Source organism: Cuculus canorus, chromosome 5 (assembly GCF_017976375.1).
Source record: "Cuculus canorus isolate bCucCan1 chromosome 5, bCucCan1.pri, whole genome shotgun sequence".
NCBI classification, from domain to species: domain Eukaryota; kingdom Metazoa; phylum Chordata; class Aves; order Cuculiformes; family Cuculidae; genus Cuculus; species Cuculus canorus.
In genome coordinates, this window is record NC_071405.1 from 63,630,397 (window position 1) to 63,644,652 (window position 14,256).

Here is a 14,256-nt window from a genome sequence, read left to right on the forward strand (position 1 = left end):
CAGAGTTTCTATGAATCTGGAGCGGATACTGTGCATTGGCACAAACACGCTAAAAGCTGCAGTAAATCTCTGGGATACATAATACTCAAAGCACTCTGGGGACATTCGAATATTCAGTCACCTGGAAATAAATAATTACTTCTGAATTTTGCCCAAAAGTGATTAGATATACCTCCTCAGTATCTGAAGACACAAAAGAAACTCGGTGGTAATAAAGATGATTCCCAGTGAAACATTACTATAGTCCCTTCTAAAAAACAAGTATAATAATAATAAAAAAAACCCTTCAGAAATTAACACTCTAAAGATATTCCGGGTACCTGAACAGCCTTTAAAAGAACATGAAAAAAACAACTTGTTTTTTGTTTAAATTAATAAATAGGACAACTTAACTTAATAAAAAACTCCAAAGCCTCAAACAGCCAAGCGAGTCAAGAATCTTAATTTTCTTAAAATGCAGTTCTGCTGAACAACTACATCTTAAAGTTTTCTTTTAATAGATCTAACTGACCTGACACCAAGAATATGCTTTCTAAATGCCATATTTATGTGGAATGTATAAACAATAAAGCATTTCTGAACCCCAACAAAATTAACTGCCTTTGTTACAATATCATCAGGCAGATGTACATACGCTACATGGTAACTTCAATGTTTGGTGCAAGAAAAAAAAATTATTCTCCACAACCAAAAGATTAAATTCTGTCCCAACTTGTTTTCTTGGTATGTTTTTATTTAGACTAGTCTGTTCTAACAGAACTTACTCATCCAAAATAAAAAGGCAGTAAATATTGTATGAAACAATTTAAAAGTCAAAACGGCAAAAAAAGCTAATAATTTCAACAGTCAAAGTAAGCAAGAATATAATAGTCTTAAAACCACATTATGTATCTACATGTAATATACGCCATATTATGTGCATAATATATTAATGTAATACCTCAATCTGTTGTAGAATCTTTGTAGTAATTTTTTTGCTTGTGAATTCATCTGGTGGAAAGTTAAACTGAGGATGCACATCTCCTTCTGAAAACACCAAGAGAAAGTATTTCCCTTTATTTTCTTTTCATTAAAACATTTAAGAAGTTCTTCTAGGTAACTAACTAACCTTCTTGAGAAGATCGTGCTGTGTAAGGGTCACTGGCAACTATATACAAAATGCGAAGTAACTGCAGAACATCTTCTACTCCACAGGAGTTCTGCCCACTGCCAGCTTTGGCCTGAGGTTGTTCCTTTGCCAAACTAAGGATATCAGAATTCTGAAGAGTGGAAATGGCCCCCTGACTCAATCCAGATTTTGATCCATGTTCACAAAAATCCTGTAAAAAAAGAACTGTTAAGAATGAAAACTGCCTGTGTTGTTATCATTAGGACTGCGCACTCCAAGTTAATGATCTGGAATATCCAAATGGTTACTGTGTTTGACCTCAACAATTAGTTAAATTGCGGATGGTATAAATCATGATCCAAATGCATTTTAACAGGACTACATTTAACAAAACACATTAACACAAAAAGCAGCAAAACCTAAACTTGATATTGGCATGTGAACATCCAGCTTTCCTATCCGTGTCATATCCCTCCTTCACATGAATGTCTAAAGCTGCAAAACAAAGCACACAGCCATTCATAATAAAAAAAGTTTGGATGCAGACATATACCTTGTATGCAGCTATGAGCTGGGAACAATTTCTGTTTTTCCTAATACTTTTATTAGTGCCGGTTAATTTCCAGTGGCGCAGGAAAGCTGAGTCTGCATTCTTCTGCAGGTAGGTTATCAAGTCATTCTTTGGTAATTCGTCAGTGCCAAGGTACTGCTCCACATGCTCTACTGACCAGCAACCCTACAACAGGAACCACCAAATGTTGGTTTTTCCTGATTGTAAAGTCTTTTAAGATTTCACATGCATTACATATTGTCTTTCTAAAGGAGCATGCATTTACAAATATACTCACTCATATCCTTTAAGTAATTGAAAACTGTTAGTTTTTTTAATGTAGCATTTCAAAAACTGCAATAAGATTCGTTTCGCTTTTGTTTAAACAGCCATGAGAACACACACAAAGACATGGAAGTAAATCTTACCATTTTTCCACTTTCTTTCTCTTTATCAGAATCCTTCATTTCTCTGTACATGATTCTAGATATCAAAACAATGAGTTAATATTTCATACTCTGATTACAACGTCTAAATTCTGAAGTTATACATTGACCTGTTAGACATCAATGACATTTAGGTAACATGATGTAAACCAGCAATAGCAGCTGCTCTTTGCTGCACAGAACATCTGGGATACCCTGATACAGCTAAGTTCTTAAACTTCCATTTAATTTTCATCATGTCAATATTTATCTTGCAAAGTATTTAGTTTATGTTTCCTTAAGCAACGTTTGAGTAATAAAACAATCTTTTTTGTGCAAATTTCCCAAACCAACTACAGGTTCTTTGCTGCATATACACCAGCTCTTGGAAATTTTGAAGTACTGGGGTAGTTTCCTATGTATTAACTTAGCAGATTTGCCCGTTTACAACTTTCTCCTAGTGTCTAACTAGAAAACACCTCTGTTACAGCACAGTTTTTGACACATGGCAACTCAGAGAACAGGTGCAACACATAAGCACTCCTGATATCTGAAATATAAAGTTAAAAAAACTGCAATCACCTTACTGCAATTCTTACTTTCACATAGGTTAGACAGTATGACAGAAGTTACATTGGTATAGTAAATGGAAAATACACAGAATCATGTAGTCTTTTAATTTCCATTTATTACTATAAAGCAAAAAGAAGGTGAATAATTGAGGTTGGAAGGGACCTCTGGAGTGATAGTCTAGTTTGCAGACACTATCTAGTCTACATTTATTAGTTTGTCAGTGAGGGAGAAAGTGATGAAAGATTTGCTGAAGTCAAAGAAAATAACGCTGCTTTCTCCTCATCCACTGAGCTTGTCATCTTATCATAGAAAGCTATCAGACTGGTTAAGAATGATTTCATAAATCCATGCTACCCAATCCAAATCATCTTTTTGTCCTTCTTTGTTTGAAAATAGTTTCCAGAACCATTGCCATCAACTTTCCAGGGATGAAGGAGACTGATCAGTCTGGAGTTCCCTATTCTAGGAGATAGGAGTGACTTGCTTTCCTCCAGTCCTCAGACATGTCTCCCAGTCACTGTGACCTTTCAAAGATAATCAAAAGTGGTGAATTCTTGTTGGTGTCGCCCATTGGGTTCCATGGACTTGTGAGTCCTGTTTTTTCAAGTGTTCCCTAGGTCTGTACCCTTCACATGCCTCAGATTCAACTCCAGATGGGCTTTGGCTTTCCTAACCTGATACCTTCATGCTGGACAGTCTCTCTATATTTCTCCTGGGTCACCTGACCCTTCTGCCATCTCTTGCATGCTTCCTTTTATGCTTTGAGTTCTGTTGGGAGTTTCTTTTCACCCATGCAGGTCTCTAACTGCTTCTACCTGACTTTCCACACATTAGAATGTATTTTGAGTGTGGAGGAAGTGATCCTCGAAAGATCAATTACTCCTCCTGGACCTTCCTTCTCTCTAGGATGACAGGCCCATGGGATTCTTCCAGGCAGAACCCTGAGCAAACCAATTCTCCTCTCTTGGTCAACTGCTTGACTTTTGAAATCTTATTAATAAGCCACAGTTGAGCATTAGAGGTTATGATTTTTTTGATTTGTAGTCACAGCACTAGCTTTAAAACCAGTAAGAATGTCCTGACATGATGCAAGAAAAACTAATTCTAGCACTGCTTCCTCTAGGAGAAGGAAGAACTTAACACTATTTCACTACCCATTTTCTAGTTGGTCACAGTGTTCTCTCCATAGAATAACAAATTTGTGAACTTACGTGTATGTTGGCTCCCAAATACGCCTAAGTTTGTCAGATTTCACATTGCCATTACAGGAAAGCTGTAACAATTTCTGTACATAGTAAAAGATAGTGGATCGGAAGTTTGTTAGGGGCAGTTCTACTTCTCGAGTTGTTCCAAGACCTGAAACTTTCAAGGTAAGTGCTAAACGTGGTGAAGGCATGCACTCAACCTCTTCCAGGAGTTCTGAATGAGGTGTACCTGGATATGAAAAACCATTTGAGAAACCATTAGTAGGAAATATTTAACACATGTCAAGTTTGCTTAAACATAATAAAGAGACTCCACAAGGAAACATGAAGACTTCCTACATACATGCAGAAGAGATGACATTGACTTGTAACTATGAACTATATCCAAGGGCTACAGCTGCAGCACTTTTTATGTGAGTAAAGCTAACAGGAACTTCTGTAATCCCTACTGATCCTCACGTCTTGTTAACATCTCCTTTAACATTACCACAGCACATGCATTATTTTTTTCATACATAGTATCCTCCTGTTGTATTGACTCCTTTCAGTTAATCAAAATTAACAGCACCTTGTTTCCACTTAAGCCAAACCTACATACTTGTTTTTCCTGTATGAACACTGACTACACCCACACTGCTGAACAAGAATGAACTAAAGAGCAAGATCAGATGCTACGCTGTTGGTCAACTATTTTATTAGCTTTCTCCCCTTGCCTCTGCTCTGGACTATGTCAACAAGCCCTCTCCAATCAAAGCTATTCTACATAGCTCAAAACAGACATTCCCTGCAGGTGGAACCAGACATAGCAAAAGATTTATCACTAATCAGAGTTAAATTCATGAGTGTGCTTACTTTACACAGCACTTAATTTACTTTTCTCTCAATAATGCATGGACCTGCAGAGGCAGATGAAGCACTCAAAGAGAGAAAAGCCTCATGGCCACAAAAGCACGTTGTACTGGTTAATAGTGATGGGATCCCCAGAGCTCAATGGGTCCTTAACAAGGAATCTCCATACTAACCCGATACCAAGCACCACAAATATCTTGTCAGCATACCAGGTGGAGGGATTTCTAGGTCAGTTGTCTGTTGAACGTTAGTACGACCAGGTCGTGGGTCAAAAGCAGGAACCAGAGCAGAAAACTGCCGTTTCAATACATAATCATCATCCCATGTTCTTCTACGGCCTCCTTTAGTTTCATACTCTTCTTCTTCCTATTAAAAAAAAAAAAAAGTTGGTTTATAGACACTGCTACAAAGAATCCTTTGATCAAAAATATAAAAGTTAGTTAGGGAATACAGCAGACACGTAAACTATAATTGACACAAAAGATACCAAAGCTGGCACATAATCGTATTAGTTTCATTTAACTGGTCAAACAGGAATCAAGAGCATTATCAAAATCACAGACATACAGAAATCAACAGAAATGGACTACCCTTTCAACAGGGTATTTACAATTTCTGGAAAGCACGAAACTTTCCATGAAGCACCAGAACATGAGGAAATACAGAGCACCATAGACCTGCAAAGTTGGAGTAGCTATTTCATGTGTTCCACAAACTTTGGAATACCAAAGATTCAAATAAAATCAATGGTGTCAAAGTAAACATATATACAAAATATCCATATACAAAATGTGTATACACATTTTATTCAGAGGTTAAATCAAATACCAAAATACTAGAACTATTTAGTGGGAAGAAATCTAATTTTCAATAAGTTGTAGCAAGTATTAATTGCTTATGACCTTTCTGCAACAAGTTTTAATCTGTTCAACTCCTCATTGAGAAGAATAACATAGCATAGCAGATAGAACAGGACTAGAACCCAAAAAAAAGGAAACTTTTCTTTTCCGGATCCGATTCTTGCCATATCATCTTAAGCCAAGACTCATTTAGCTATTCCTGGTTCTCCCCATGAAGAACAATAGTAACTCTAATAATTTCAGAAAAGTGATAAACTATCAAAAAAAATAAGGTTGTTGTTTGAATTGTAGATCCATTAAAGTAGCACTGTTTTTTCCATATCTAACTTTATATCTTTCTTCAGAAAATGAAATAAAATATTTAGTGATGTTTCTATTAAAAGCATAACCACACTACGTTAAGATGCTAAATATTTTGGTTGAAATGACTAAAAGTTGTGCATATTAATTACAAGAGGAAGTTTCTATAATTCCATAGAACAACACAAATGTAATAAACATTAAATTATCATTACTGCAGTCTTATATTTTTCTTCTTAGATCTAGCAGCATCCATTCCAATCACTTTAATGGTGGCAGAAGACCAAGCATTCATCACACCACTGAAGAACCAGAACTCACAATTACATAGGCAAGATCTATATGCACTAACCTGCCAGATTTTGCCTTGCAAAGTGTATTTCCTCAGGCATACTAAAATTACTACAGCTTGCTTCCCACAGATCTACAGTTAAACACATCCCAGAACTGTACCATTACAAAATTCAGCAGCCTATCCACAAAGTTATATGATTTCATCAGCCAGTGAACTAGCAATCCATCATTTTTACTGTCTGTTCCCAGGCCGTTTTTAAGATGTTAATTCTGACCTATAAGGTCTCAGGATGTCCAAGTGTTCAAAACAGCTAATAAAGGCTAAAGGTGTTACAATTAAATTTGTACAGAAAAGGGACTGCCCCGTTAGCTGTCCTACCTAGGCCTTGCAATTATATCATACCTGTTTGAATGCATGGGAAAACAGTTTTCTTAATACTCAAAATATATGCAAGAAAAGGGAAAAGCAACAACACTCTCTTCATAAAGTAGTACCCAGTTTGCAGCCCCTGAAAAGTATAATATTTTTAACTTCAGCATTTCATTTAGAGGCTTAACGGATATGTACTTCAAATTAATAGTTCTAAGTCAAAATACAGTTGTTTTAATTAAGAGAAAGATTATAGCTAGGAGCCCCATATTGCCAAGAAAATCTGTGGACTCTTAATGCATCTGTTAGTCAATTAAGGTATCATCTATGCTAATTATACCATACCATAACTTCTTCATATTCCTGATCTTCTTGGTTATCATCCTCATTTTCATCATCTTCTTCATCTGGTTCAGGTAGATCCTCATCATCATCTAACTCTGCCAACAGAGTACTAGCTCGGCAGCTATCAAGAAAATCTATAATACATACATATATTTACATACAGAATAAAAGGCAAAAATAACTTCTAAAGCAAAATTTTGAAAATTTTGATAATTAAAGAAAAGGAGCATCGGGAAGTGTGAAAAAAAAAAAAAATCTCACTAGTCTCACTTAAACAAGAGAGAACTAAAACACCTGACAAAAACTCCAGGAGTCTAGTCAATAGCATAACTAACAAAAAGAAGCACTTAACACTTTACATAATTAAGAGTGATCAGTTTCTCATTTACTTATATCAAACATTTTATAATTACACTTATTTTAAATTACAAACAATTGCAAAAAAGGGTACACAAATGTATACTGTCTGAATCCATGATTAATAATCATAGAAACAGGTTAGGGATGTAACTTCCACTAAGAATGTGTGGCTTAGACCTCAAATTATACTATAAAGGACATTTAAAATAAACATTTAAGAGTGATATTTTTAAAGATTCATATGCTAATTAATTTCTGTGCCAAGAAGCTGAAGACAAAGTTCAATTTCACCCTTCTAGTACTAAGACTTAAAAAACAAGCCCCCCAAAACAATAAAAAAAGTTCACAGCAATCCAAGGCGGACTAGGAAGATTCTTTGAACTTTTACATTCTTTTGTACAAATATAAACTATCTATACCACCCAAACACCCTTTAATTTATTGCAAACACTCCAATGTTAGCCCAGTTGTTTATGATATATTTTAAGACCTGTCACCAAATCAAAATATCAAATAAGATTTATAAATTAAAAGAATAAAGGGAGACGGCATACTCAGATATCAATAAACCACCTCCAAGCAGCTCAATTCCAATATCCATTGAAATTACCTGACATTTTTCAAGCAATTTCAACAGGCCATAGGAAGGGCAACAAAGTAGAAAACAATCTTAATCCAACCGAGTTTTAAACAAATCAAGTATCCATTCTTTCGAGAACAGCTCACAAGCCAATAAAAACTTGACATTAGGAATTGCTTTCCCATATCTAGTCCAGGTTTTTCTTGATTTCGTTTCATCAACTTAACTCCTAGATTTTATCCACCTAGTTAACCACAACCTGCTTTCAAAGTATTTATAGCCTGCAAATTACATCTGTCCTAATGTCTGTTTCTAGTACATAGTGCCCATGGAACTCTGGGTTCTGTTGCTCAAATCTTATAATTCCCTTCTCTGTGCCATTTTCATTCCTGTGTTCTTTCCAATATCTTTGCAATTACTATTATAGCACGAGATACCTGGAACCTCTTGTACTATTTTAAGTGCATAACGTACCTAATGGCAGATGCTTTAATTAGCGAGCAATACAAGTTACCTCACACTGTGTAGCACGCCTATCCAACACAACTAGAAACAACATTTTGATTTTAATTGGATGTTCATGTGTAAACTACATTAGATACTCAACACATTTGATTAAGGAAAAGATTAAGTGCCTAAACAAACTATACCAGACATCATAATAAGGTGGGATAGAAACTGCTGAAAGTAAAGACTTGAAAACACAAGGAAATACCTCTATGTTAACATTTTACTTACTGCCTTACAGAATTAGTAACATAGGAACAGCTCAACTTTCAAATACTTTTCAGTAAATAAACTACTTAATGAGAAAAATCATAACAATGGGAGAAAAGGAAAAATCATTAATGGGAAGTCTGCTTATGTTCATTTAAAAATGAAACTTACCATATAAAGAATATTCTGCCTCCTGCCCTGTATCGCTCTCACTAGATGTTGATGTTAGGCTAGTAGTTAGAGTATTACTAAGCGACTGACCAACAGATAAAACTGTAGTTGCTGTAGCTACATTGCTGCTGCTAGTAACACTGGATGTAGACATGGTCACTGTTGATGTGGTACCAGTTGTAGTCAGATTAGGAAAACTTTGGGCACCCATAAGAGGAGAAGCTATAGATAAAGATATGGTAAGATAAAATAAATGATTTGATGACTTGAAGAGTACAATTTACATGCATGAGCCCTGCGTTGAAAAATATATTTGGGGTTGAAAACTTATAAAGATGTAATGTGTTATTTTACAACAAATAATAACAGACTAGAAGGGAAGGGTTTCCCAGTGCACAAGTGCACCCTACAATGCAGATGCTCATTTCTGAGCGCACTCCTTCGCATACTTTTAAAATAAAACATTAAATAAATCCCCAAATCCCGCTGTGAACCTGAAATTACCTCATTTCTTTTTCAGCATATAAGTATTTCTGAAATTCATCTCAACATTGTGTCTGTCTTCAAGCCTAAAGTGTACTTTAACCTCTAAACAGCAAAATAATTAAAATTGCACAGGGAAAACAGTCTGACTTACATATAAATGAACTGAGAACAGAACATAGCAAGACAAACGTGAAACTTGTAATTTTTGTGCATTTTTCTAAAGTTCTTAAAGCAGCTCTGACTTGTTGTCTTTCACATAACTATTCCCCCATATGTTCATCACAGGCAACAAGCCCGAGTTGGCATGCTGTGAAACATGTGACTTAATACCTTACTTGGATGAGTTACATAAATAATCTTCAGAATAAGCAAGTGACAACTAATAAGTTACCTTACTGCACATACAAATAAAACACAGTAAATGCATTTTAGTTAACAACTGAATTCACTGTAAACTAAAAAGAATTTCAGGTAGTGTACATAAGGGAGTATAAGTTAAACCAATGTGAAAAGACATTTTCATTATTGCAGCTTAAGTAAACTGAGACATTGCTTTCTTAACAAAAGAGTTAATCTAAATTCTGAACTTCAGCCGACTACTATCAAGGCTTGCAAGGGTTACTACCCTTGAGGAAGGACACAATACAAGAAAAACTATCCCCATAAGTGCACTTCGTAGCTTTTTGAGAAAAATAAACATTACTCTTCGCATTTTTGTTGTTTGTCAGATAATAGTTTTTTTTCTTTCCCCTCCTTAGGAATACCAGTAACAGTTTGTAAATAAAAATACCAAAAAAAAACCCATCAGCAAAAGTGATCCAAGCATGTATAGTGCTTGAAACTATTTCCATGTGTTGGGAGAGAGTGAAATTTAAACATAGTTTTGGTGATAAGCCTATGCTTATTATCTCTATGAAAGCATGGAAATTTTCTGATGCAAAGAGTTTCTTTTTGTGTTTAACAACTTGGAAATAAGTTATCCAGTATTCAAGCCTTTCACTCACTTATAATTAATAATAGTAAACTCTTTGCTGTTACAATAAACAGAAAAAGCCATGAAGTGTCAGCATTTCATTTGCTCTGAATTCAAGAAGAAATTGAAACTGGCTACTCCAGACACGACAAATCCTGGCAAACACTGATGTTTTTAAATGCAACCACAAAAGCAAATCCAGTGAGGCTGATATTATCAGTAATTATGATTTCAGACTTAACTTTCTTGATGGGTTTTGATTTTCGGATGAGGGCAGAGCAGGGGGTGGTTTAAATCCGGACAGGCTCAAATAATTAAAAAAAAACAAGCCTATGCTTTTTACAAAGCTCTAATATAGCTCCAGTGACACTGTTCAGATTTCGCCTCTGATGTCTTCTTGGAGCACAAGTTCCATTTACAGTTTCTCTTTGCATAAAGTGTATTAAACAAAGTAATTCCTATATAAGGGATAATTTTAAAGTACAACTATATTTTAATATTAAATCCAATTTTTAATTTGACACATTCTCATTTCCAGCTTCAGCATTGGATGACATCAAATATTCATGAAATACTCTATGTAGGCACGTTTAACGTATCTTACTCTAATTTTCAGAGGTATGCTCTCTCTCCCCCCAGCAAAAAACTACTTCAGAACCAGAGGCATTGACTAGCTGCCTAAAAGGGAAATCTTCCCTTGATTATCTTATTTTCATTTTTAACGCAGGCTGCAAACATCCCTGCCCTCCCTGGTATCCCAATAGGAATGTAAGAATATTAAAAAAAATAAATTCTCCCAACAGAAAAGGAAATATCATTAAAAAAAACACAGAAATGCTAAATCAAACACCACATCTTTAAACAAGGAAGTACATAAGTCCTAGAAAAGCATGGAAGCTTAACAAGAAACTGAGTTGTCTTCCTGCCTTGGTTAATGTAACTTTTTCTACCTTGCCTACCTCATGAAATGCAGCCCTCCAGTTAAAATACTATCACCATTACTGAACAAAATGCCTAGCGGGGCTGGCTGAGTAACGCTTCTGATGGGAGCATGCTGAAAACTCAGAAGAGTGAACTCCCTCACAACAAGCACATTTACAACTTGTCCTGGTAATACCATGATCCTACATGTAATCTGAGAACATGCAAACGTTCAAGCACATAAATAATACCACCTAAATCATTGTTAACTACAAACTTCCTTAAACTTCACGTGCCTGAACAATTTGCCAAATCTAAGCCTTCATAACTATAACATCTTTAGAAAACATACACAGAATGAGAGTATATTGTTATTCAGCCTGATAGAATGCAGAAATCTACTAAAATATCTTCATGCTGCAGTTTACTTCTTTCTTTCTACTGTGTTCTTGGTTCCTAAGCTCAGAGACTTCATAATATGCACAAACTGCCTCTCCTAGGAAAATGGAAAATTAATGGAAATAAGCAGATAGAAGGTAAGTATGCAAAATCTACACAGATCAGAATGCAAGAGTAACATAAACTACTGTTGCTAATCTTAACAGCCTCTTGATCTAAACCACAACTCTCTCTCCCTAAGCAGGTAACAGATATAAAATTATTTAAACTGTGGTACCCACCAAATAGAAATCTGACACTACAGGACAACGTAACACTTCCCAGATGATGTGAACTCTGTGAACTCATCATGAGTTACAGAGGTACACAAAAGGTCAAGACTGCTCTAACCATTTCTCTATCAGGCCAACAGAATCCGAACTCCTTTAAGTCTATTGAAAGCCAAAGAAACAACAAAAGCTTCAACTGAAAATAAACATAGCTTACTTACTTGCAGTACTCATGACATTTCTTCCCAAAGTATTAGTATTGTTATCACTGCTACTTCGGCTTAAATTCATGTTGTTTGTGGCATTGGTACGTGCTATATTTGCCACTCTTCGTACAAAGGACTCCAGGCTGGAAGTTTCTCGAGATGATAAGTTAGGAACGCTTGCACTGGAGCTCATTGGTGCCCCAGTAGCCAGCAAAGAACTGACTGAGAGTCTGTTACTTGCTGAAGAGCTTAGAGGTCGTTGGGAAGCTGCTTCTTTATTAGTCAGTTCGGAGACTGAACTCACATCAGGAGAGCTTACACTAACAATTCCCATGGATATAGCACTGGACTCCCCAGGAGTACGTATTGAGTTATCAGGGCCTAACTTCCTCTCTGCATTTTCATTTCCCATGTCCGCTGTTAAGGTGCTGGTGCTTGCACTGGAAGATGACCCTACTTCAGCCTGAGGCCCACTATCAGCGGAAGACAGAACAACAATCGGCTCATGGACGTCAGTGCCTGAAACTATATTTTGCTCCATTACACTTTCTGATCTCCGCTCCATTTTGGTCGAACCCAAGCTGATGTCGCTGCTACTGGCCACGCTACACACAGAACTGCTGCTTCCTTTTCTACTTGAGGAGCCTGCAGCAGCAGTCGTCTTGTCTGGACAGTTGTTTTTCACCAAGCTGCTCCATGACTGCGTTGTGCCTGAAACAGTGGATGAAACAGGTTTGGGTGATGCCGCTGAATCAGGGTCGTACCCTGGTGCAAGCTTGAGGTCAAACTTTCCTTCTGCGCCCATACGGTAAGAGTTAGAGCCACCAGCATCCCAGGTGACATCAATCCAGCCTGGAAAGGGACAGGAGTTTGTGAGATCCAGCAGAAAGCAGACAGGAGCGTGTCAGACAGTAGCTCCACAACGTGGGATCAGCTTCTCATAAGGGGTGCATGTCTCAATTAATAAAATCACTACATAACCTTCACTTCCAATTTCAAAGGAAGTGTTTAAATCTGAACAATTTGGTATTTTTAAATGTTAACACTGAGGCAGCAAGCACAATCAGCCTCTATCTTCAGGGTCCCAGAATCCAGCAAAAGTAAAGTTTCCTTCAGGAAGGAATCCGACCTTCTAGGATCTCTCAAAATTTTATTATTACCTTCTCCAATACCAGAAATTTAGATTAAAATGTATCATCATAGCTTTATTAATATCTGTCAAGAAACTAATTCTTGCAAGGACATTCTGTAATGTTTTCCTGTATTGGATGTTTGTGTATGAGCGTATCTACCTGAGAGAAGACATTTTACGGAACTGATTAGTTTGAGATTTCTTATTCTTGTCCTATAACACGAAAGAATTAGTTTACTGATACTCAGTTTTTTAGTGCAATAACTAACACTGAAACATTTCTTAGCCATAGGAAGCGTCTTATGGCAGTCAGGTAAGAACTACTTCAAATAGGATTTCATGTTGCAGAAAAAATACTTAGAGAATGAAACTTCATACCAGGACAAAAGCAGCACTGACAAAAGGGATGCTACTCTTCAATTCCTTTATTAAATGATTATTTAGAGTACCACTATTTTATTTTTAACAGCTAAATGTAATAAATCTGCAATAATAATGAGGGTAACATGCAGAACTTAGCTAACTGGGACAGAAATCCGGGCAAACTGTGCTTGGCTGTATAGGTACTACAATCTCACAGTCACCTAAAAGAAAAGCCTTCTAATACTTTCTTGTTGCACGTTAACCTGGTGTCACTATTTTAATTCATACATATTTTCTTTAGAAACAAAATCCGTATTTTGTTTCTAAAAGTGAAGTGATCTTCTACAACCTCAGGCAGAAATTCAAAACAGGATGTCAGGTGCAGCTGTACACATGTATTTTTCTTTAGCAAAATAAAAGAGCTGCTTTGAAGTAAAATAGTACTAAAAAGAGTATCAGGCACTTCATCTTATAACTATCCAAAACTCATCAATTTTAGACCACAACAAAATATCACAGGCAATTTTCTATTTAGAAATATCACCATTTAAAAATGGATAAAGTTTTCAGATATGAAAAGCGGACATCTCATCCCCACACAAGCAGGTTTAGAGCACGTTATTCTTCTACGATTTTTTTTCCACCTTCATGAGCTGTATCTTAGTAGCTTTATGACACTAAACCTTTGAAGCGTAAAGTTGTGAAGTGTGTCTGTAGTTTTGCCTTTCTACAGTTGATTAGCCTTCCTAATCAAGTACAAGAAAAAAAGCAAGTTCCATACTGCAGTTAAACTATGAATT

General features: G+C 36.2%; 1 protein-coding gene across 11 annotated transcripts in view; it reads right to left on the reverse strand.

The window, feature by feature from the left end:
- The window catches only part of HECTD1 (HECT domain E3 ubiquitin protein ligase 1), a 59,283-nt gene that overhangs the window by 7,470 nt on the left and 37,557 nt on the right, over positions 1 to 14,256 (reverse strand). For 6 of the 11 annotated variants that reach the window (XM_054067371.1, XM_054067372.1, XM_054067370.1 and 3 more), the window contains 9 exons: positions 11,977 to 12,813; positions 8,708 to 8,929; positions 6,880 to 7,013; positions 4,920 to 5,076; positions 3,868 to 4,090; positions 2,087 to 2,141; positions 1,662 to 1,844; positions 1,109 to 1,319; positions 941 to 1,026 (listed from right to left, as the gene is read on the reverse strand). In XM_054067371.1, the coding sequence (XP_053923346.1) occupies positions 941 to 1,026; positions 1,109 to 1,319; positions 1,662 to 1,844; positions 2,087 to 2,141; positions 3,868 to 4,090; positions 4,920 to 5,076; positions 6,880 to 7,013; positions 8,708 to 8,929; positions 11,977 to 12,813 (2,108 nt within the window). The remainder of the gene's footprint in view (positions 1 to 940; positions 1,027 to 1,108; positions 1,320 to 1,661; positions 1,845 to 2,086; positions 2,142 to 3,867; positions 4,091 to 4,919; positions 5,077 to 6,879; positions 7,014 to 8,707; positions 8,930 to 11,976; positions 12,814 to 14,256) is intronic. The other 5 variants (XM_054067375.1, XM_054067379.1, XM_054067377.1 and 2 more) reach the window with 3 other exon arrangements.